The sequence below is a fragment of the Phodopus roborovskii genome, unplaced genomic scaffold, assembly GCF_943737965.1.
Source record: "Phodopus roborovskii unplaced genomic scaffold, PHOROB, whole genome shotgun sequence".
In the NCBI taxonomy this organism is placed as follows: Eukaryota; Metazoa; Chordata; class Mammalia; order Rodentia; family Cricetidae; genus Phodopus; species Phodopus roborovskii.
The window spans coordinates 14,684,875-14,709,832 of NW_026125281.1; the positions used below are offsets into that span (position 1 = coordinate 14,684,875).

Consider the following 24,958-nt stretch of genomic DNA (forward strand, 5'->3'; position numbering starts at 1 on the left):
AAAGCCCTGTGCTTGCATTGGTTTTCAGATGTGAGGTGCCCGTCTCGGGAAGCATCCGCACTCTGATTTCTGTGTGCGGCTAGTTTCCTTCTGCTCTCTGCCTCCCACAGATAGGCTCCCGCCTCTTCCTTGCTTTGATATCTTTGGGTTTTGTCATTTGAAAATATTTTATTCACATCTAGTTTTGTTTCAGGAGGAAGCAAAATAAGCAGTATTCTTTGTAATCCACATTTAGTCTAGATGTCTTCCCGAAGGGCGGCAGAGCGTCTAGATGGGCCTGCTGTCTGACACTGTCTGAAAGCTTTCTCCACGACTCTAGATGCTGTCCCTGCTCATACTCTGCAGCCAGCGACATGACGTTTTTCACTTTTTGCCTAATGTTTATTTCTGTAGCAGTTCAACTAAATTATTACTTTATTTTATTTTTTTAGTTATACATGTGCCCTCACCATGGTGCACGCATGGAGGTCTGTGGACAACTCTCAGGAGCCAGTTCTTTCCTTCCACAGGGGTTTCAGGAATCACTCAGGCTTGAGCATCAATCTCCTTTATCCAAGTCACCTCACCCCTGTACATTTCTGCTGTCACATACTTCCAGAGTTCAGAGCACTGAGACCTGAAGGAACGATACAACTCCGTTTGTTTAACTTACTAACCATGCATGGTCTAAAACATCAGGCTGGTTGTCGCCATCTTCACACCTGACTCCCGGAGCTCATTGCCTCATGGGCGTCACAAGAACTGAAGTCAGGGTGGGGACACAGTCTTATGGTTATGGCAGGGCAGGGGCAGGGAAGCCTGACATGCACCATCAGGGGACATGAAAATTCCCTGGGGAGGAGAGCAAGGTTGTCTCAACACTATTTCACACAGTTTGGGACTTGTGTGTATAAGGAGAGCATCTGCGCTGGGAAAGGCTGGCTCCATTTGGGGCATGGGAGAGAGGAGCGTGGGCCCCACAGAGTTCTGCCTGGGGATGTGGGGAGTAGGCCTTTTATGTGCAAAGCCTTGTATACTTCCCGTAAACCAGGTGCGCCATGAACCTGTCTCCCTCTTCCATGTTTAGGTTTTCCTTGCTGCTGCTCAACTTGGAGGAGTACTACTTTGAGCAGCACACAGCGTTTCACGTCCAGAGCCAAGCCAGCCACGAGGAAAGGTGAGCGAGCGCACACAGCTCTGGGTACTCATAGACTCAGTGAGGTCTGATGTCTTCAAAGTAAAGCACGGCTGCCTAGGAGTCCCCTCTTCCCTCTTTTTAGTTAGGTAACAAGATGGTGGCATAACTTACGGTGGCTGTGGCTCCTCTGAGGCTGCCGAGCATCCCTCTTGTCACACAGTGCACCCTGGTCTCAGTCACTGTGATGATAATGAAGTGATGAGCGAAAACCATGGACCACTGAAAGATGTCAGCCTCTTCCAAATGAAGTAATAAATAATGCAACATGACCCAGAGCAAAATCTGCTTCTTCCATAACTACTGATTACTCTTTTAAAAACAGATCCAGTTGCTTGGTTCGATTTTTTTGAAAGCTATGGATCAAAGCATTGTTTTGTCTTTGGATTTTTGTTTTCCTTGTACAAATTGTACTTCCCTGTCACTGAATTGCTGATTAAGAAGAAGTTATTATTGGTTGGAAAATTCTAGCTAGTAAATACAATGTAGCGAATAGAATTTAAATCCCCAGACAAAGCAATGGCTCTCTCTATATGAGGGGTCAGCAAACTGCACACAGCCTTTGGGCCCAGTCTGAGGGTCACCTGCTTTTACTGGTATCTGACACTTGGAGCAGCCACTGCCATTTGCTTCCCTGAGCCCATGTATGATCACCCCGTGACAGAGACTCCATGATCTATAAAGATACTTCTGCCTGGATCTTCACGGGGACTATTTACCATATTATATAGTATATTGTAATCTTCAAGGGCTGTTAAATGCATTAGTGATAGGTCACTGAGAAGTTTTGCAATGGCCATGTCAAGATTAATAGCACCTTAAGTCCTTCGAATCTGCTGGTGTGAGGGCGCTGCATGTCCCTGCCCTGAGGTATTGTCAGAGGTTGCAACAGGACATGATCTAATCTCATGGATGATGTAAAGGAAGGGCATGGTAGAGGAGTATCACACAGAGGCAGCAAGCAGCCTTTATGGGCTGGGAGGTGGGGCTGCTGTTTCAGTGGGAGGCTCTTGTCCGCAATTCCCAAGACAACAGAAAAAGCCATTAAGTGGGAAAATAATTTTAGATTAGCAAGTGTGAGGAGTATATCCATCACATGTAATGTGAACTCTGTTTGGGTTTGGATTTGAGTAAACAAACTATGAAAACACATGTGTGAAATGGAAGATGTTTGAACACAGTATATTTGAAGACCTTAAGGAGTAATTCATTTTTAAGCCGGGTAATGATAAAGCCATTATTAAAAGGGCTTTCTCAGAGCTCTGTGTGTGGACCAGCTGGGCTAGGGAGGGGCTTTTGCAAGAAGCAGAAATGACCAGTGCTAAATGTAGATAGATGATGGGTATGTGGGCATCTTCTGTCCTATTTGCTTATACTTGGAAATTTCATACTATTAAAAAATGTAACTGTTGATAAGTTTGGGCATGCATGCACTTATATATAATAAATAAATAGAGCTAAAAAAAAGTAAATGCACTTAACAACATGAAAAACATGTAAAATTTCAAATTCCTTTGAGAAAGATTGTAAACTGAATTGTGAACTTCTGCAGGATGGACCTGCTCATCCATTCAATGCATATATTGAGTAGTGATGATGACCAGGAAACTCCAGGAAATACTTCCTTCCACAGAGGAGGAGAGCGTTTATGTAGGGTTGGGAGGCCACACTCGGACTTTGCAACTGTACTTCTCAGTGTGGGCTTTAGAGTTCTAAGTTATATAGAGATAAAGAGCCACTGATTTTTCTCTTTAGATTCTCAGATACCCAAGTCCTTGAATGGCTCAGGTCCCTTACAAAAAGTGTTGTAGCATCTGCACACACCCTTCAAGCATCTTCTTGTTTTCTTAACACATCTGTTATGTCCATCACTGAACAGGGTGTCTATGTAGCTCTTAGTTCCCATCCATTCAGCACAGTGCTTGATGCATAGCAAATCTTAGTTTTGGTTTTGGAACTTTATAAAATTAAAAAAAAAAAATCTGAGTTGGTTGACTTTATGGAGTGGCTCCCGTTAGAGTAGGGTATCCCAAGAACCCTGGATGGACAAAGTGAGAGGATTCACCCAGATACCAACCAAGGGCTGGGAAGATGACTCAGTGGTGAAAGCGCGCATTGTGCGCTCATGAGGACTAGAGTTTGGCCCCCCAGAACTATGTGAAGTTCAGGCTGGGAACGGCAGCCAGCCTGCAATTCCAGCCTCGGAAGACAGAAGGCGGGCTTCCCCAGAGTGAAACTAGCCATCTCCATGAACTCTGAGTGTGGCTGGGGGTGGGGTGGGGGTGGGGGGGTCCTGCCACAAAGGATAAGGTGCAAGAGTGATAGAGGGTGACTGCAGCATCACCCATGGCCCTCCGTGTGCATGTGCACATGTGTGTATGTACAGACATGAGCACACATCACATGCACATACACATGAAAATGAGAGAAAAGTTGTAACATCAAATAAGCTATACTTGTACGTACTTGTGCTTTTTGGAAACTATCTTAATTTTTCATAGTTACAGTAAGTATTCCCTTAAATGTGTCGGACATCACCATAAGCTGTTATCTAGGTTTAATCACTGATGAAATCAACTGATGGGAGAAAGTAAAGGCGAGGCATATTGGCCTAAATTAACCGTGGCCCCTAAGGCACTTGAGCACATTTTTTCCCCGAAACTTAGGAAAGCCGTATGCGTGTCCTAGGAAACTAAGTGGTCAGCCCATATCTGATACCACATCACATAACTTTAAAATTGCTTATTGCCATGAAGTATTTTTTTCCCCTGAATACTTCAAAATCATTGTTTATGGTACTTTGTGTGTAATATTCAAACTTAATTTTTCCATCATTTAAAAAAGCAAAAAAAGAAAACACACACACACACACACACACACACACACAACCTTTTATGTAATTGATTGTAGTTTTCTGAGCAGTTCCTCCAGATGCAGAGGGTGAGGAACCCATGCAGTCTGCTGAAAACATGGCAGTTGTGGCATGTGCCAGCTTCCAAGCCTGGGTTTCTCTGGGGAGCAGTTTGAAGACATAATAATAATAATGATGATGATGATGATGATGACAATTAGTGGGGTTATGGGGCTGCACTCAATAGCAAAGCCACAACTTTAGCAGGTTTCTGCAGCCTGCAGGGAGCGGACTGAAGGGGCATGGTCGTTTGCCATTGTGCTGTACCCTTTCTGCAGTTGCCAAGCTTTTATTAGTTGACACCTTAGCAATCCACAGTTTAGTTAAAATAAATAAGGTTTTATGATTGCCCTGATGCCCAGCAAATAATCTCTTCTCCTTTGGCTCCTAGGAAAACCAGAGGCTCCTTAAAAATATGTTCAAAATCAGTGATTTTTGAACCAGATGCAATATCCCAGCCCATCATTAAGGTAAAGGTGCTTTAAATATGAGCAGAAACATTCCTAGTTGTGTGCACATGTGTATTTTCATCTTTGCGTATTTGTCTAATATTCTCTCTAATTTTATACAGATTCCTTTGAGAGATTGTTTAAAAATAGGGAAATATGGAGAAAATGCCGCCAATAGACACTTTGCAAAGTACGTCATTTTTCACTTTTAATTTTGCTTCAATGAAAGTTTTCCATGTCTGATGACTTTTTTCTGCATTCCAGGGCAAAATCTTCAGGTATTTCACTCATTTTCAGACAGGTAAGAAGCATCTAGTAAAAATGTTTACTAGAAATGCTAGTATATATTTTTCCAAACTTGTGTGAAGGTTTCTGTGCATGAGTGTCTGTAATTTTTTTTTTTTTTGCATTATGAAGTTATTCACTTATACAGAGTTCAACTGAAAACACTTGAAAATAGCTGTTTAAATGCCTTAGAATTTAGTCATTGAGAAACTTGTTAAAAGGGTAGGATTCTCCCACTGGACCCTCCAAGTTTACTAGGTCTAAGAACTGCAGTTAGTCCTCAGGATCAGTGCAGAAGGTTGGAGGAAAGGAAGCGTAGCCCACTGCTAAAGCTGGGAAGCCAGTGCCACCCAGGAAGGGACCCCAGGCTTATGCATGACAGCTCTCCGGTCAGGAATGCCCTATCATCTTTTGTTCATCCCAGATACCCACTGGTTTTACTTACGTGCCCACCGTTGTACTCAATTCAGTATTGGCATCGTGTGACAACTAAAATGTGGTTTTTCTGCTGGCATCTCATTGATTAGTTTGCAGATTTAAGAAGTTAAATAAAAAAAGGGCAGAGGTCTTTCTTTGTTCTTTTGGTCTTTGACCTCACATTCTTAGTGGGCCGCAGGATGTCCTCTGGGTTGCCTGGACTCCTGCGGCACTCTAGTTCTGTGCGCTGGCGAGGTCCAGAGAAACATTCTCTGATGGAGTGGCACACTTGAGCTCTTAGTTCAGAGATTTGCACAGGACAGTGCCTGAAGTATCTGGGGGGCAGGGGTATGTGTGCAGTGGGAGGCGGCAGGAGCTGCCTCTCAATCACCGAACCCTTTATTCATAGAACACAGTTTAACATGCCTTGACATTTATCGGATGAAATCTGGGAGATTTTTGAATTAAGTCACTTTCTCTTAGTACGTTCTGCAGTTCCAGTTTTAAACAAAGAAGAGATGGGCTATCTTCAAGTTCGCATTTAATGCCCCAAATGCAAACAGGTACAGCCCGTTGGTGCTTTGTGGGGGAACCCTGTTACCATCCCCAGTCCTGTGTGCTCACAATTGTGTTTCTTATTGCATCGTGAGCTGATTGCAGGGCATTCATATCTTGGAAGGAAAGGGTACTTTTTCCCCCCTAAAAGTAACATTTTCTTTAGAGAACTATCCGTCTTTGTAAAGGTTTAATAACTTGATTTTAGAAATACAGCTCAGTGTCCTTCCTCTTTTATAGTTTTAGGAAGAGATCTCAGATCAAACCAATTCAAAGTCAAGGGGACTCAGGCTCAAGCTACAATTTCAAGGATTATTTTAAACTTCATAGGGGAAGAACTTTCACCAACGCTCAGAAATGGGTTTTGGTACAGAGTTTTGCTTTCAGATGTTGTTGTTATTGCTGTTGGAATAACATGCTCCTATGTGTGTTATGTGTGTGTATATAAATATTAGTTTTAAGCTATATGTTCCTTAGGGGAGATGGATGGAGAGGGGGGAAAAAAAATCTCTCCTCCAATGTCAGTTAGTGAGAAATGTGATGAAGAAAATGAAAAGCAGGACAGAAGTGTCCCAGGCATCCTAGGGAGCGTTTCTGTGCTCATTGAAACAGAGTGGTAGGAAAGAGAGCCACTGAGCCGTGCCAGCAAGGCGAGCGGGCAGTGATCGTGGGATGTAGGAGTTGAGCAGAGTGAGGGTAGGAGGGTCAGAGCAGAACACACCCGGAGGAAGGAGGGCTGAATAGGAGCGGGCCACTGTCATGGCAGCCTCTGAACCATGGTAAGGCTGTAGAGTAAAGAGCAAATGAGAAAATCAAGGGAGCTAGAGGAGGAATCAGACCTAAGTTGTCTGCGTGTGAAACCTTCTGGTGAAGGTCAAGGGTGAAGCCAGGGGACCCTGAGTGTATCCTGAACCCTGGTGCTCTGCAGAGGCTGGTGAGAGCTCCTCGTTGTCTGGGTATGTATGCTAAAGACAAGCCTGGCAATGTGCAGATGATTTAGTAGTTCCAGTGCATAAAGGAGAACAATCCAGAAAGACTTCCAACTGGAGCTTGCGCAACAATGTAAACGTTGAATTCACGGGCTCTTTATAGGAATTCTTCATGGTGAAAACTTGGTAATTTCAGTGCTGCTTTGCATTCTCAGGTCTATTTCATTAAAGAACACAATATCGTGGCACCATATAAGATAGAACGGGTAAGTAAAGTTTTCATGTATTATTGGACATTTGTGCAGTGATTTTGAATAGTAAAGTTTTTATGGTTCTGTTAGCGTCTTTAATCAAATATGATAATACTGAGCACTTCAAAGCACAGTTATTGCAAAAGTACCCACAGGATCCTTAGCCCTTTAGCCTAATAGCAAAAGTTTAGCCCTAACAGCAAAAGCTTAGAGATCATACTATATTAGAAGTGGAAGAAATGGAGAGATGGCTCAGGGGTTAAGAGCACTGGGTTTTGTGGCACACATGGCAGCTAAAAACCATTTGTAACTCCAGTTCTAGAGGATCCAATGTCCTCTTCTGGCGTCTGGAGGCACTGCAGACACATGGTACATGGACATGTATGCAGGCAAAATAACTATACACACAAAATAAAGTGAACATCTTTTTAAGAAAGGAAGGAACTGAAGTCAGAGTGCACAAATTTATAAGCATATTTACTGTGTATCACTGAGAACTTTTTGCCTAACATTACTGAAAATATATTTTTAAGATTACTCAAGAAACACTTAGTTTATCAAATACCTCGTATTTGGTAACAAACTTGTAAGGTCTTAATTTGGTGGAAGTTACAAGGATTTATCAAGGAAGCATAGGCATATCTTTGAAGTGGCCTATGATGTTAGCCTTCATGCTGAAGCAATTGTGTAGCCAAGGTATCACTCCTATTAAAGGAGTTTTTATAGGACTAAGGGGTGGAGCTAGCTCCTAACAAGGCCACACTCTCTGCAAACCCAGGCGGCATGCTGAATCAGCTGCAGATGCAGGCCAGCCTGCAGTATCTTATCCAGCAGCTTGTGAAACTCACACTGCTTAAGAGTTTTGTAGACAAGAAAAGTTGCGTGTGCAGATGACCCAGGGGCTTGGCCACTACGTGTGAGTGTCCCTTTCTCCTTGATAAATGCATCTTGCCTTATGACGTTTCTCTTGCCATGACAAGGCCTCTACACTTTGGCAAAAGTCCCCTTCTCTCAGGCTGAGGGCACTCCTGGGTACCTTTCCTCGAGCAGCATCTAAAGTACAAACCTGTATCTCAAGTGCCAGGCCGTAGACATTGATGCATGTGAGGGTGTGGGGGCGTAGACCATCAGGATGTTCCATTTGTGTGCGTTTGTGTTTGCACGTGTGCACAAGCACACCTGTGCATGCACAGTGCATGGGGAGATTGAGACAGAAAACGTTATAAGGAATTTATTAAAGGAACCAATTGGGAGATAATTTTTTGAGACATTAGTCTCTGAAGATCCCACAAAGTAAGATGAGTCTGTCGGAAGAGAGGGGAAGGCCAGCGTTCCAGCAGGAAGATAGTCACAAAGTCTGTAGTCTTTTGTTCTCTTTGGACCTTGGCAGACAAGGCTCACTTACATAAAAGAGGTCAGTCTGTCTCAGTCTAATGATTTGGTTTTAATTCCACTCCAATACTCCCTCATGGACCTACAGAAACAATGCTTACTGGTATATACTGGCATTTTGTGGCCCAATCAAGTTGACATGTAATACGGGCCATCATGTACATGTGCTCCTGTCCTGGGGCACCTCAGTGTATGGAGCGAATATGAGGCAGCTGAGGGAGAGTAGCTATCAACACAGGGACAGTGAGAGATTTCCACCCGACTCAGCAATGAGAAGAACATACAGAGAACACCCGCCAGGAGCCAACACTGCAGGCCAGGTAGACTCATGGACAGCACAGAACATTCCAGACATAGTGATACACATCACACGTCAGGTCAAAAAACAAGCCTTAGGAAAGGTAAGGTTGAAATCCCTGCCCAACCACACTGAGGTGGAAAGAGAATGGGAAAGCCACAGATAGAGCTGCTAGACTCCATGTTCTCCAGCCACCAGTAGATCAATTAAGAGAAGAGAGAGAGAGAGTTGCAAACATTGCATGACAAATGAGACAAAAAACAGAATGCCAGGTTATGAGAGCAAAGCAGCGTTAGGAGGACGGAAAACAAGCCGCCTGTGTTACACACGAAGAAAGACTCAACATAAAACTAACTCCACCTCTCAGGGAACGAGCACAGGAAGTCCACACTGAGTGCAGGTGCCTGGAAGGCAGTGAGGGACGAAACAGCCTTGGGCCTTGTACTTGCTCGTCCTCTCTCAGTTCTGGGGACACGGGCAGACGCATGGCAGCCGCCATGCAGATGCTCTAAAAGCTGACGTGCTGATGCTTCTGTCCTCACCAGGGAAAAATGGAGCATGTCTTTGAACTGGAGGTTTCTGGCAAGGTGGAAGACGTCGTGGAGACATTGCTACAGGTAAGCCAGCCATATAGTCTCACAGCCACAGAACACAGCAGAGTTAGAGGGAAGCAGGGCCCCGTATGGATAGCTCAGGCTGACCTCCCCCTGACTCTCCCTCCATGGAACTGGGTTCCGGCATGCACCACCACATCTGCTCAGAAACCATCTTTTAAGTCTCGTGTTTCATTTTACCCAAATAATTGTCACGTCTCTAAGAATGCTGATTTATTTGAATATGGCAACCTAAGGAGGAAAAGCCACAGACATCAAAAGCGATCTCCACTATTACTAAGTGGCAGCCTAATCAGTGTTTTCCCATTGCCTCTAAAGAAATACCTGATGTTGCCTGCCTGGAAACTAATTGTGTGTATTTATCACATTGTAGTTGCACAGGGCATCCTGTCTTGATAAACTTGGTGACCAAACGGCCATGGTAAGTGTTCTGGACAACTGCTGTCTGACTAGGAGTTAGCTTCCAATAAGCAAACTGGTACTAATGGCCATATATATATATATATTTTTAAAATGGTTCTTCTCATAGATAACAGCTATCTTGCAGTCGCGATTGGCTAGGACATCATTTGACAAAAACAGGTAAGATTTCAAGATTTTGTTTTCTGACTAGAATGCAGTGAACAGCTCCGTCTGTAGGCCTCTTTCAGCACGGTCAACACTGATGTGGGCTGGGATGTGGGGAGCATTGTCTAACATGTATGAGGCTTTAGTTCTAGCTCCAGCACGGCTTACATCGTCTTATTCCAAACATGCTTATCTTAGGGAATGGGCCAGCCTAACAATGGTAACTCTCAAGCTTCCTCTGCTCATCTCCTTCCTGATGTCTGCCACTTAGGAAGTCTGTGCATCCCACCACCGCCATCTCTCTGGCTTGCCTTCCCCACTGGAATCACCCCAGCCACCATAGCAACCCTGAGTCCATCTTCTCAATGTAGTCTCCTTCCCCAGTACCCCCCCCCCACCGACCTGTGTCCTGTGAAAAAGGACACATGTATCTCTTGGCTCTTGGAAGTTATTCTGCTTCTTCACTGCTCAGTGCTCTGGGTGGCTGTTGGCACTCATGAGTTCTAGGCTCTGGCTGCTTGCAAATGGAGCAAGGTCCTGGTGGTTACCTACTCTCTGCCCTCTAAGCCTTTGTTGTGTTCTCCTCTTCCCCCATTCTCTTTCCTCTCCCCCCTTCATCTTAGCCCTTGTCTTCTCTTGCTTGGAATGTGTACCTGCCTGTCTTTTGCTTCTGGCTAACTAGGCTTTCTGATTTTAGCTTGGCTGTCAGTTCTTCAAGAGAGTCTTCCTTTGACCCTTCAAATTGTATTGAGTACTTTTCTATCATCCCCCCACGGGGACCAAGAGAGTATACTTACTGTCCTAATGGTTTGCCCATTGATCCTTGGCTTCATTAGGTGTGCGATACAGTTTCCGAAAATAATGGTGCTATTTTTATTATCCTAGCTTCGTGGTTATTTCTTGCCTTAGATGTGGATACAGTATTATAATTGGCAAGCAGCTTTTCTGGATCTTTTTTGATAAACTAACTGTATATTTCAAAACTGTGTCCATTTTATTTGACTTATTAGGCATGTATTTCTTAGTGTCCTTTAACATTTAAAACATTTTTTTATGTAGTTGGGCGTGGGCCGCAGGCATGTGCATGCCCTGAGGCGTGTGTAGAGGTCAGAGGACAACTCTGATTAGTCAGTTCTCTCCCACCATGTGACTCCCAGAAGTTTTAAGGACACCAGCAGACTCCCTAGTCTGGGGTATACATGCCTTCTCTTGATGCTTTTGGCTTTCCATTTTCCCTCATCAGTGTTGTGAAGGGATTACCAATTGTATTCACCTCAACTAAAGCCTTTTGTCTTCGTTATTTTTCTAGTCAGCCATTTTATTTGAAGCTGATAGGCGCTTGTGTGATTTTTCTTCAGCTCACAGAGAGCAGAGGAAGCTTCGCTTAGGGGCTAAGAGCACCTGAGCAGTAGCAGGCTTTTCTTTTGCTTCAGTAGTGTTTTAACTTGGCCCTCCCCCCACTGTGGTTTCTTTGTTGTTCATTTTGTAATCAATCGACTTCTGCCTCTTTTTTTTTTTAAAAAAAAAAAAAAAACCTATAGGTGATTAGAAATATGTTGCTTACTTTTCACACAGTTGGGGGACTTTATAGTTATCTTACTGTTGCTGATTTTTAATATTATTTGATCTGAAAGTATGTTCTGTGTGCCATTCTTTTGGTATTTGTTTGAATTTGTCTCTCTCATAGTCCAGTACATGGTCGATACTGGTGAATATTTCTTGTTTCCAATAGCTCTAGAATCCAGTCTCTGTAATAGTGCTCACCTGATGGTTATTTCCAGTGTACATACCACATGGCTGCTTTGTCGACTTGCTCACTATTTCTGGAGAGAGCTGCAGTAATGATTATGGAATTCCTTCCCTTTCTCTGAAGCTGCCCTGGCATTCAGACATTATTGCTCCTATGAGGCCACCATCCTTCTGCCACTGGCCTGTTTGTCTCTTCCTCCTTGCAGTCAATTAAATGTCTGCACCCTTGGGTTTCTGGTTGGTTCTAAGAACTCATGGGGATTGTTCAACTTACGAGTTGATTGTGATCATTAGGTGAGAGCCTCGGGGGTCGCTTCCAGTTTTTCCGTTTTTATTTAGAGAATAGTTTGTTCCGGTGTCCTGTCCTGTATCTCTTTCTTTCTTCACTTGTCTTTGGTGCCTGGATTGAACTAGGGCTCCTGCGTGATGAGCACACACTCTCTTGCTGAGCTGCACTCCCAGGCCCACGAGATTGGCTTTTAATCCAGTTTTTTTAACCAAGTCATTGCCCTAAAATATTGACAATTTTGTTGTTTCTGCACTACTTTTTAAATTAACAAATCAGAAATGGAGTTTATTTTTTAGTTAAACATTTTAAGGGTAGAAAAGGCATCCTTGAGTGATTTTATGTATAGAAATCAAGCTGAGCTTTAAGTAATTGGAATTATGTGTTCAAAACCTGAATAAGTAAATGTGCTAATGATATGGTCTTGCTCTGTAGCCCAGGCTACTCTGAAACTCAGGTTGGGTTCCTGCCTCAGACTCCCTCATGCTGGGATAATAGCGGGTGGTATCTGCATTGTACAAGTAGCTCTTAAGGATGTAAAAGTAGGGTATTGCAGGGATGTAGGAATAGCTTTAAGACTATTTATTTTGGGAAAGATTTTGTTTCTGTGGTATGTAATCTCTTATGTTAATAAAAATCCGGGCTTCCATTATACCATCTAAAAGAATGCCAACCTATTTAAACAGACAATTTACATGTCTACCTTTTTCATATTAATTTTAGTGTTTAGGCAGCAGACAATTTTACAGGGTGGTTAAACCTAGAAAGTAGATCAGCTTCTGACTTTTGCTACAAAACATCTTTGCAGGTTCCAAAATGTTTCTGAAAAGCTGCATATGGAGTGCAAAGCAGAGATGGTAACACCTTTGGTGACAAATCCGGGACATGTGTGCATTACAGACACCAACCTGTATTTCCAGCCTCTCAATGGACACCCAGTAAGTAGATCACACTGCATGCATAGGTCACAGGCTGCATGTGTAGGTCACAGGGCAGTGCCAGTGCTTGCTTCTGCCTTTCAGTCCAATTTTCTAGGACCTGACCTCAGAGTTACTGTCCTGAGTGACTTGAGTTACTTCCCCTCACTTTTTAGGGGAAGCTCAAATGACAGCCCCTGGTAGCAGTGTGGCTTCCTAATGCCCTGTGGGGTTGGGTACACACTCACCTCCTCTGATCCCCATTCAGCCATCCTGAAGGACCTTCCTTATTCCTAGTAGTGTGTAAAGAAACTTCTAGTTGTGTTAGAATGATGACGCTTGACACTGCCTTTGTACTTTTTAAAGAAACCTGTGGTCCAGATAACACTCCAAGATGTTCGGCGCATTTACAAAAGGCGGCACGGCCTCATGCCTTTGGTGAGTTCAGTTCACACGTGCAGTGCAGTGCCCTGTGGGTGATTGCCAGACCTGCAGTTCTGCGGGCCTGAAAGCCCGGTGTGCTGTATGTGGACATGTGGAAGCTAGACATTGACAGAAGAATGACTCTGCTCTGGAAGTAAGAGGTTGTGTTGCAGAAATATTTTTTGTTCAAAGAGCAAAAAAGGCTAGACAGTCCTTGAGTTTCTCACTCCTGAATTTTCAGAACTTCTGGGCTAAGGCCAGAACGGTTCTTGCAGAGCAGTCCAGAGTCCTGCCACATGCTTACTTCAGCAGGGTCTCAGAGAAACAGGGAAGACCCTTAAAAGCAATTCTTTACTATAGTGGGAGAGAACAGTAATACAGACATGCCGGTTAATTTAGCCTCCGAGCTTAGAGAGAAATGGAGAAGGTAACCACTAGATCATAGGGTTGCTTCTTCTGCCACTTCCTCACTATGCAAACAGCATTCTCTGACATTTATCTCACATTTGCACCTTAGAAAGTAGTCACTGCTGAGTAGACGGTTCCGAGGTGTTTTGAACTGATGTCAATATAAATTCTTTTCTTTTGCAGGCTATAAGTAACTCATTTTTGTACTTTTAATTTGTAAAATCCAAGCACTTTTCTACCTGCTTTATATCCATTTCTTAGATAGTTGAAAATTACAGAAGGCAGGTACTATTAAAAAATCTTGTGCTGTCAGTATCGGAGAGCAGTCAGTAAACGTGAAGAAATTAGCAGTGCTTAGCCTCTCACGTTTCCACCACAGCCCTGTACACTACAGATAAAGCAGTTGTGAGCCCCGGAGTTAACTCCCTAGTGATTATCAATGGCCCGAACTTGAGCCCAGGATCCATCTGGGCCCTCCTGGCTGTCTTCACCCATACTGCTTTGCCAGCACAATGCCCACGAAGCTGACAGCTTTCTTTTCTCTTGAGACTTGGCCTTACTGCAGCCCAGGTGGCTCCAAGCTCAAGATTTCCTGCCTCTGCCTCCCTAGTGCTAAGAAAACAGACATTCACCTCATAGTGTCCTTTAAAATAGCCATAATTAAATGGGTTGTTTGATTATTAATTTGTTGTATTTCTTAGTTATTCAATTTGTGCAAGAAAACTAAATATCTGCAGGAAGGAAATGTGGGTTCATTGGCAATCTAATTTTAAATTTCAGAACAGTAAGCTATCATCATTGTCAATATTTGCTACTAAAAAGCATTACATTGTTTGCCAGATGTACATCTCTTATTCTCAAGATATTTGTGAGAAAACATATATGAATATAGGAATATATATCCTTAGTCAAATCATAAATGTAAGCAAGGTCTAAAGTTCAAGCATATAAATGCTTGGCTGACTTTTATGTGTGTACTTCTGTGATTTCAGGATGGACATGGAGCTATTTGTTTTGTTCTTTCTGAATTTTTAGGGCCTCGAAGTGTTTTGCACAGAAGATGACCTGTGTTCCGACATATACCTAAAGTTCTATGAGCCTCAAGACAGAGATGACCTCTATTTCTATATCGCCACGTACCTAGGTTTGCTGCCCTCACTACATTGTCTGTGCATGTGAAAGCAGCCAGGATGGCAAAGAAGAGAAGAAATGATGCTTCGCCATAGTTTTACTTTTTTATTCTGATAGCATATCCTAGAGACTAGGGAAATGTGAATTCATTTTGGTAATAGCTCATTTGTATGTTTTGAAAGGTCTTGATGAATATGTTTAAATGCTTCTCTATTTTAATGACCTCCAGCTTGAGTGGTTTACAGAGAGTCTACCCGAGAGTTTTGTCGTGTCATGATCATGATTTAAAAATTTGAGTTTTTTTTTTTTTTTTTTTCTTTAAGGAGGGAGAATGTGTCTGTGATCATTAGTTGAGGTGTTCATCACAGAGCCAGGACACTGTGGAAGGAGTAGGTGAACCCTCTGTGCTCAGCTCCCTTGGAATAGAATCTACTGTCCTTAGGAATGATTACTTAGCCCTCATGGAAAATGGGAAGCTTTACCGAAAAAGTTTCCTATATCTTCATCAGTCTTATTGAGCTATATGACTAGATTAAATTCCTAATTTACATGAATGTCATATCACGAAAAAGGAATGAGTTTTAAGTGGAAGTTGACATTTTATTAATGTATCCTAATCGGTTTCTCTCTAATGTACAGTGAGGTCATTTCTAGATGTGTGGTGAGGGATATCTTTCCCGGAACTGAAATTTCCCTTTAGGAAAGGCTTTTATTTCAGGAGGAATCTATTTTATCTCACAGTAGCCTCTACTTATTTTTCCCCTCACTGAGCCCTTTACATTAACATGTGAGTGAGCAGAGATTTATTATAAGCTTGTTTTGTATTCTGAGCCGCCCCACAATAGAAAACTCGCCATCTTAAGGTGAATGCTGAAGTTGCAGTCAAAGTTACTCCCTCTTTCTACCTGCTCTCCATCTGCCACACTATCTGAGCTCATTTCTAAGTTTGCTCAAGCTTTTCCAGAGGATTCCAAGAGCTAAAAAAAAAAAAAAATTCATTTTTTGAGGCCTTTCCTGGTAGCTAACTAGAAACTTGGTAAGAAGTAAATAAAAATACATATGCAATGAAACAACATAGGGGTCACAATGCTCGGTACATGCAGTGAAGAGCTCTAGGTTCAGAAATCCAATTTATTTGTAGGACAGTTGAGTCATTCTGAGCTTCTTAAAATTGTGGTTCTCACTGAGAGGCCCTTTTCCCCGGGAGAACCTTCCTCTTTGTTCTGCTTTAACAATTAGTCCTACAAAAATCTCTCTTTTTCTTTGGCAGTTCTGCGTTTTTCAAGTTCACAGATAATATGTCGCTATTGACAAATTGGCAGTAGTTCAGTCTCCAGAACCTAAAAAAATAGCATTAATTAAGCCAAATACGGGTTTATTCTGACTTCATAAAAAGTGAGGGGAGAGTGCACAAGTGGCCATGCTTTCTAAAAATCCATCAAAGCGGAGCACATTTGCTAGAACTCTCTGTGTTATCCATTGGGCAACTGTCATCTGTTGCCACGTGATACCTGTATGTTCACTCCATGGTCTTATATTTGTTCAAGTTAGGTAACACTTGGGAGTGGTTTGATAGTAGGTCAATATATTTAATAACTTCTTATCCTGGATCTTTGTGAAAACACATCAACAGCCAGTTTGAAAACACTGAGGCAGCTCTGTCACAGTAAGTAGGAGCTAGCCAGTCCTCTGTGAAGGACGGTGACCACTCGGACCCTCTCCCCAGAGCACCATGTTACGGAGCACCCCGCAGAGAGTTACACGCTGCAGTGGCAGCGGGGCCACCTCTCCAACTACCAGTACCTGCTCCACCTCAACAACCTGGCTGACCGCAGCTGCAATGACCTCTCCCAGTACCCCGTGTTTCCGTGGATAATAAATGACTACTCCAGCCCGGAATTAGGTGAGAATCTGCTTCCAAAAGGGAGGATGCGTTTCAGTTTTATATCACATTGGATTGCAGGAACAAATTAGAACTCATTTCAGTTTCCTCACTAAAGGTTGCCAATTTCCATTTCAAAATATGGTGTCATATAAACAGTGTTCTGTGTGTATTTACCGCTTCTCGAAGGTGATACATAGGAAATGCGTGCGTAGTTTTAATTCATTCTTGCCATTGTTATGTGTAAGTGCCGAGTTTTGAAATATTTAAATTTCTCACTGAAAATTTCATTGTTTATTGTTTTAAATTCACACTGGAATTTTGAATATGGGGGGGGGATCCACCATCCACTAATCACAGGAGGAAATGGAACTGATCCACAGTCAGATTATGAGAGGTAACAGTATTCCTCGGGCTTTTGTGTTGTTACTATGACAAAGCACCTGAGAAAATCAAATTGTAGGGGGAAGGATTGATTTTATCCCACGGTTTCAAAGGGTTCAGTGCAACATGGCAAGGACATTGAGTATGGTAGCCAGGAAGCAGGGAAGAATAGAGCCAAGGGCTAGGACAAGCTGTGGCCTGGAAGACATACCCTAGTGGCCGTCCTCCTCCAAAGGCCCTGCCTCCTCTCTTCACTCCTTTTAATACTGACATCATATTATGCATCAACTAAAGGGTTACCATTAGGTAAGAGCCCTTCTCATCTGGTTGTTTCAGGGAATGCCAGGGTAGACACACCCAGAAACATCTGACTAATTTAGATTTCTCAGTCCACTCAAATTGGCATTCAAGACTATCACAACACTTTAATTCTCATGACATGGCTACTTCTTTCATTCTCCCTTAAATAATACTTCTAAAATTAGATAGCATTGTAATTTTATTTAGCATTGTAAAATTGTACATTATGATCAAATACTTCTTTTTGACAGTTCAGTAAGTTGAACCCTTTGTCATTGAAAGTGGTAATATATTGTCTAGGGATATAAGAATATATTTCTTGGGTAATTTTTCAATCTTTGATTTTTAAATTTTGCTGATATAGCTGGGTGGTGGTGGCACATGCCTTAAATCTCTGCACTCTGGAGGTAGAGGCAGGTGGATCTCTGTGAGTTCGAGGCCAGCCTGGTCTACAGAGTGAGTTCCAGGACAGCCAGGGCTACACAGAGAAATCCTGTTTCAAAAAGCAGGAAAGAAAAAAAAAAATTCTAATGTCACGAAAGCATATTCTGTCTAGTTCAGACATAGAAAGTAAAACTTAGTAGAAGCATATGGATTAAAAATTTTGTTTTTGTAATTTTACTTAGATTGGGCTTCTTTAATATTGGGTTAGAAAGTATGTTAAAGTGACAGTTATTTATTTCTTTGTGTTTGGGGGTGGGGTTAGGGTGTGAGTGCACATATGCCAAGGTTAGAAGACAACCTGTGGAAGCCAGTTCTCTCCCTCTACCGTGTGGGCCACAGGGATTGAACTCAGGATGTCAGCCTCCATGACAGGTGTCTTTACCCACAGACCCATCTGGCCTACTACAGAAAATCTCTTTTTTTAAACAGTCTGTACTCATGGTGTCTCATGCTACAGATGTTACTTTTAAGTGTATATAGTGTTGTTTTCTCCAGCTATATAAATAACATCAGTACTTACTACTTGTGGGTTTATCTCCGTTTTAAGACTACTCTGTAGAAATAAATGTGAACTCGGCGCATGTCACCGTTTCTATGTTTACAGATTTGTCAAATCCCGGAACCTTCCGAGATCTTAGTAAGCCAGTGGGAGCCCTAAATCAGGAACGGCTGGAGAGACTACTGGTATGTGTGTGGGGCTCGCGGCTTCAAAGCAGCCTCACAAATCATGGCCTGTGCCTGCTCAGTAACTGAAGCTCAGTCCCCATACTTAGCCCTTTCCTGCCATGACCAGCAGATAGCCGTTCGTGTGTGCTTGTCTTCCATTTGGGAAGTAGAAGGATGACCTGCTTGAATCATTTTCATGAAGATAATCTTTGATAAACTGCGAAACAGGCACACACAATTAGCTCTGTTTTGTTGGATGTCAGCACCAGAAGCCTGGAAATACGCACTGTCGCACATGCACATTCTCACTGGTCCTCTGCCGTGAGGAACAGTGAATGGGTCAGGATCTCTGCTAAGGGTTGACACCTTGGGTCATTTACTGTCTCACAGTCGACATGAAGCTGTTTGCTCTTATGTTGTAGACTCGATACCAGGAAATGCCTGAGCCGAAGTTCATGTATGGGAGCCACTACTCTTCCCCGGGCTATGTGCTCTTTTACCTCGTTAGGATCGGTAAGCCTCTAGCATCCCCCACAGTTTCACTTGGATTCTCAGACAGTTCCACACTCTGATTTAACCCTGTTTTCCCCCCCTCTAGCACCAGAGTATATGCTATGTCTACAGAACGGAAGATTTGATAATGCGGATAGAATGTTCAACAGGTTTGATAAAACACCCCACCATATTGAACACTTACTGACTTTATATATGCAGTATGTGTGTTTGAATATACTAGATATAAACAAAAATGCAAAGACATGTAAAGCCTAACCAGGCCTGAAGGCATATACTTTTAACCCCAGTACTCAAGAAGCAGAGGCAGGTAGATCTTTGAAAGTTCCAGGCCAGCCTGGTCTTTATAGAGAGCTCTAGGATAGCCAGGGTGAGACCTTGTCTTAAAAATAAGTCATTTCTCTCACACTTGAATTATGTGTGTCTGTTTTTTATTATTTTTAATTTATTTTATACATATGTGTATATTTTATACATAAGTGCATGCCCTAGCTACAGAAGCCAGAAGGTGATCTGGGACTGGAGTTACTGATGGTTGTGATCCGCCATGTGGGTGCTGGGAATCTATCCCAGGTCCCCTGAACTGTCTCTCCAGCCCTAGGAACAGATTCTTGTTTTGTTTGTTTCAGGACAGGTTTTCTCTGCCTCTTGAGTACTGGAATTAAAGGCATGTGCCACCACACCCAGGTTAGCACAGAGCTAGCTTTAAATACAGATTTTTCTCCCGTCCTGTGTAGTCTGAGCAGTTTTTTCCCCCCATACTATGAAGAATATTTTGAAACAATGAATTAAAAATGTATTGTGTCATATTTTAAAATATACCTCAACTTATTTAATTATTCTCTATTGACACACTGTGCATGTGGGTGGTGTAGGATGGGTGTGGTGTGCACCTCCCATAGGACTGTGTTCATGTGGCAGTGTGGGATGGTGTGGTGTGCATCTCCCACGGGGCAGTGTGCATGTGGTGGTGTGGGGTGGTGTGGTGTGCATCTCCCACGGGGCAGTGTGCATGTGGTGGTGTGGGGTGACGGGCTTGCTCCAGTCTGGTGAAGTTCCACCAGCCCCTGGGGCCACACTTTTCAAGGGGCCTCAAGTGCATGTTAAAATCTGTGTCAGAGAGAAAGCTGGAGCGCCAGAGCCCAGAGCAGTAGGTGTTACTGGGAGGGTTACAGGAAAGCTGAAAGCTGCTGTCAGTAGCTCAGGCTGATCACGGGCGCATCACTCTTTTTCCTATCTAGTATTGCAGAAACCTGGAAAAACTGTCTGGATGGTGCAACGGATTTTAAAGAGGTAAGCAGTTCAGGAAGCTGGCGGTCCACAGGGCTTTGCTTTCTAAATCCTTCAAAAACATGTTGCCCCCCACCCCCCGCCACCCACTTGCAGTTGATTCCAGAATTTTATGATGAAGACGTCAGCTTTTTAGTCAATAGTCTGAAGTTGGATCTGGGAAAGAGACAAGGCGGGCAGATGGTTGAGGACGTGGAGCTTCCTGCATGGGCCTCAAGTGAGTACCTCCTGAGGCGTGGCCGTGCTTGCCTTCCCAGATAGTGCAGTTGTGATGTCATTCATTGTACTGTATTGTTTGTGACTTTTAGAAATGCCTACTTAATTCAGCTAGAATTTGTCTACCCCAATTAGAAGTACGCTGAGTCTACATTATAAAGACATCGATATATGCTTGACAGACTTAAGTGTTATAAAAATGGTTCCTGCCACTTTTCCCAGAAAAGAAATTATGTAAGGTGGATAATAAAACTCATTAGAAATATGTATGTCTATAAAAGGGAAGAAATGTATCTCTTATCTCCTAGAAGTTTTATGCACAAATGGATAGGTACGAGGAATGAAAGTATAATAGAGATGGCATAAAATTCTGATGACATCTACCCTCATAGGTCCCCAAGACTTTCTCCAGAAGAACAAAGATGCCTTGGAAAGCAGCTATGTGTCCGAGCACCTTCACGAGTGGATCGATCTGATATTTGGCTATAAGCAAAGAGGGAGTGAGGCTGTAGGCGCCCATAACGGTATGTAACACTGGCTGATGACTCACTTATTGTGTGCTCAGAAAGCAAGCAGGCAGACAAATGAGCTGGAGACCCAGTGCTCTGCAGGCTGAAGACGGGGGATGTGAGCTCAACACCAGACTGGGCTACATGTCTAAACTCTGCAAACCAAGCAAAAGCCTCTATTATAGAACAGTGACTTTTGATGCCTTGAAGGCCCAAAGTCTGCTCTTAAGCATGAAGAAGACAGCAGCTGTCCAGCTCTTTGGGCTTAGTGCTTATCTGCCTCAGGTTTCTGTGTGAGCAGCCAGGGACTTGGGCTGACATCTAGAAGTGACACACATGAAACACAGTCACACCAGGGTGTGACTAATGCATCTCTAAGGGAGAACGCGATGCTAACCAAGGAAAACACCCAGACAATAGCCCAGCACATAGACCAATTACCATTTTGTTCACCAAAAGATAATACAAGTTAATTTTACTGTAGTGTTTCACAAAGGAAAATGAGTTTCTTTGAATACAGTTTTGAGTTGTTTAGATTCTGGCCAGGGTATTTATAACTAAATATATGTTTTTTTAATGATGTTTACATCTCTCCTTCAGTATTTCATCCTCTGACCTATGAAGGTGGCGTAGACTTGAACAGGTATGGATTTGTCTAACAAGGTGTCTCTGCTTCTCTATAATACACTTCTATCTGAATTATTAATACACTTATTTGAGAAGGTATAGAAATTTTGAAATGATTTATGTCTTGCTTTCAACATTGTTAGTTGCTAAGACACAGAAAATCGGGGCCAGAGAGATAGCTCAGCAATTAAAAGCTCTTGCAGCTCTTTGAAAGGACTTGAATTTGATTCCTAGCACCCAGGTTAGACAGCTCTGGTGAATCTAATGCCGGCTTCTGGCCGCCTCAGGCACCCATACATTCATGGCATCCACCACCACCGCCTGGCAGTATTAATCCCAGCACTCTGGAGGCAGAAGCAGGCAGATCTTTGAGTTCAAGGCCAGCCTGGTCTACAGAGTGAGTTCCAGGACAGCCAGGGCTACACAGAAACCCTGTCTCAAAACAAAACAAACAAAGAAAAAAAATATGTAAAGGTGTATGAAGCTCCTTGCCCATGGTGGCTTTTTATTTTAATTTTGTCTCCCAGTTGACCTGTACTGTTTGAAGTCCATGCCTCAGGGACTTGAACCTGGTGGGTTATTGCATCTTTTGTGTTTCTTCCTAAAGCATTGAGGATCCTGATGAGAAAGTAGCCATGCTGACCCAAATTTTGGAATTTGGGCAGACACCAAAACAGTTGTTTGTGACACCACATCCTCGAAGGATCACCCCCAAATTTAAAAGTGTGTCCCAGGCCTCCAGCTACAGCACTTCTGTGACAGACTCCCCAGGTAAGTCTTGTAAAGAGTAAATGTAATGTGAGGGCCTTTGCCTTTTGTGATTAACATGTGTCTGAAGATTCTGAAGCAGAGATGAAACACAAACTACTGAGTTGCTAAAGATGTTTGATTGGCATCTGTAGGAGGTTTTGGGCTGTTTCGGTGGCAAAGCTCCTACCTTCCTAGTATGTGCATGGCCTTAGGCTCAGGCCCAAGCACCACAAAGCAAACAAATATATTTCTTCTACTTATGTTTTTGTTGAAGGGTATTTGTAACTATCAACTTTGTGAAATGGTCATTTACTGTGACCATGATTGTCCTGGCTCCCTCTGATCCTGTGGTTTTGAAGTTGCCACTCAGTGCTTAGCAGCACTGTCAAGACATACGTTCCCGGCCATGCATGCTTCAATAGTTAACTCCTCCACACTTTTCTAGAACTGACCTCCCCTGGCCTTGTCCCTGCCAAACCCACATACAGAACTTGAATTCAATTCAAACTGATTTGCTTCTTGGTTCTTATGTAATTTTCTTATTAACGTGTGGCAAGTGTGTGTAGAGGATCTCTTCCATCCAGGCCTTGCTGGCTGCTGAGATGAACTTTAAGGATGGAAAGGTCCCACTTCATCAGCCATGTCACCACATTCCGCATGTCATAGAGCCTCACGTAAGGAGCCACGTGACAGCACAAAGCATCTCATTAGCAAAATGTTTCCTTTTCTTCCAGTTTTGTCTCATGACACCCATGAGGGATGCAGCAAGTGTAGCTAAAGCCTGCTTTTTCCAGTATTTTACTGTGAGGGCTTGACCTAGAAGCAGCTTAAAATACTACTTGAAGACATACAGGGTTAGATCAGAAATGCTGTCTTCATCCCTTAGTCGCCAACCCTAACTACCACCGTACTGTTTTAACCGGGATAATTGCTCCAGCCTTTCTTCATGCTCTTACTTCTGACCAGAAACCCTTTGAGAAACCCGAAGCCTTGTTTGATTTCTTGTTTTCTTTCTCTTTCTCAAAACCAAAGTAAAGCTTCAGCATTCCTAGGCAACAGTCAGGTTTTACAGAGGGGAAGGTTGAGAAGGAAATGACTACTCGGACGTTTATTTCCCATGAGGCCTAAGCCACTGGACACGTCAGGACTCTACAAGCACTGGGAAGCCTGTTCTCTGCTAACGTTGGGCTATATAATGAATGCCTTTGAAAGCATATTTGGTGGGTGGCTTGTTTTCTTGGTTCCTTGATTTTAATAGGAAATTAGGGTGAACCTGATGCAGTTGCCTCTCTGTGATCGACTGACTCTCTTAGCACCAGTTTTGTGTAGTTTCTCCAGGGGAGGAGTCGTTTGAAGACCTGACCGAGGAAAGCAGAAGTCTGGCCTGGAATAATATCACCAAGTTGCAGCTACACGAGCAGTACAAAATCCACAAAGAGTGAGAGTACCTTGTGCTTCCAGTCTGTATAGAAGCTGGGGTTTTGGTGTAGGGGTCACCTGGGAAGTGTCCATTCAGTGTACAGTCATTGGTTTCTAGTCCAAAATGTTCGTGATGTGAAGCCATTGTAGCAAAGAAAATTTTGGCACGAAATGGCTTGTTTTGGCCCCCATCCTCTTCCATACTGTCATTTCTGTCATGGGTTGTTCTAGAACAGTGGTGCTCAGACTTCCTAATTTTGGGACTCTTCAAAAAGATTTCTTGTTTTGTGGTGACCCCCAACCATAAAATCATTTTGTTGCTACTTCATCACTGTAATTTTGCTACTGTTAGGAAGCAAATTACTGTTAGTAAACCTGATATGTAGGATGTTTGATATGTAACCCCTGTGAAAAGGTCACTTGACCCCAAAGGGGTTACAACCCACAGGTTGAGAACCATTGTTCTAGAAAGACATTGGGCTAGCAGACAGCCTGTAGTTTTGTGCCTGTAAACTGTATATGCCCCTCAAATCTTAAAAAGTGGGAAATTATGGGGCAAGCATGTCTGCTACCAAGCTCTGAACTTACTGATAGTGTAGGTAAAAGTATATCTTTGAGAAAAAAAAAAAAAAAAGGAAGGAAGGAAGGAAGGAGGGAAGAAAGAACGAACCAGGCTAACAAAGTACCTCAATGGATAAAGCTCATGTTGGCACTGGAATTTAGATCCCTAGAACCCATGTCAAAGTGGCAGGTACAGTGGCCATCTCTAATCCCAGAACCCATGTAAAAGTGACAGGAACGGTGGCCACCTGTAATTCAGAACCCATGTAAAAGCTGAGCAGGTACAATGGCCATGTGTAATCCCAGAACTTGGCAGACAGAGACAGAGGATCCCTGGGCAAGCTAGCTAGCCAGAGATTCAGTGGGAGACCCTGCCTCCTAAAATATGCAGAGAGCCAGCAGGGAAGAAATCCGATGTCAACTTTGGTATTCCACATGCATGTCCCCTCACACAGACACATGTTTCTACAGACATGCAAATGTGAGTACACATGCATACCACACACGTATTCACATGCAAAAAGTGTAATAAGTGTGGGTGGGTGAGTGAATGGATGTATGGGGAAATTGATAAAGGTCTTTTGCAAGATAATGGTAACACAGGGGTAGGAAAAGAAAGGCACCATAAATAAGATAATGAA

At 43.1% G+C, this 24,958-nt stretch overlaps 1 protein-coding gene across 1 annotated transcript in view; it reads left to right on the top strand.

The window, feature by feature from the left end:
* The window catches only part of Nsmaf (neutral sphingomyelinase activation associated factor), a 50,703-nt gene that overhangs the window by 11,004 nt on the left and 14,741 nt on the right, over nucleotides 1-24,958 (top strand). Inside the window, exons 2-22 of the mRNA XM_051197411.1 lie at nucleotides 1,067-1,156; nucleotides 4,477-4,555; nucleotides 4,657-4,724; nucleotides 4,799-4,835; nucleotides 6,936-6,986; nucleotides 9,207-9,278; nucleotides 9,649-9,696; nucleotides 9,805-9,857; nucleotides 12,686-12,815; nucleotides 13,161-13,232; nucleotides 14,661-14,769; nucleotides 16,483-16,659; nucleotides 18,371-18,450; nucleotides 18,855-18,945; nucleotides 19,031-19,094; nucleotides 20,187-20,238; nucleotides 20,332-20,452; nucleotides 20,844-20,975; nucleotides 21,561-21,603; nucleotides 22,195-22,358; nucleotides 23,667-23,775. Coding sequence (XP_051053368.1) covers nucleotides 1,067-1,156; nucleotides 4,477-4,555; nucleotides 4,657-4,724; nucleotides 4,799-4,835; nucleotides 6,936-6,986; nucleotides 9,207-9,278; nucleotides 9,649-9,696; nucleotides 9,805-9,857; nucleotides 12,686-12,815; nucleotides 13,161-13,232; nucleotides 14,661-14,769; nucleotides 16,483-16,659; nucleotides 18,371-18,450; nucleotides 18,855-18,945; nucleotides 19,031-19,094; nucleotides 20,187-20,238; nucleotides 20,332-20,452; nucleotides 20,844-20,975; nucleotides 21,561-21,603; nucleotides 22,195-22,358; nucleotides 23,667-23,775 — 1,842 coding nt within the window. The remainder of the gene's footprint in view (nucleotides 1-1,066; nucleotides 1,157-4,476; nucleotides 4,556-4,656; nucleotides 4,725-4,798; nucleotides 4,836-6,935; nucleotides 6,987-9,206; nucleotides 9,279-9,648; nucleotides 9,697-9,804; nucleotides 9,858-12,685; nucleotides 12,816-13,160; nucleotides 13,233-14,660; nucleotides 14,770-16,482; nucleotides 16,660-18,370; nucleotides 18,451-18,854; nucleotides 18,946-19,030; nucleotides 19,095-20,186; nucleotides 20,239-20,331; nucleotides 20,453-20,843; nucleotides 20,976-21,560; nucleotides 21,604-22,194; nucleotides 22,359-23,666; nucleotides 23,776-24,958) is intronic.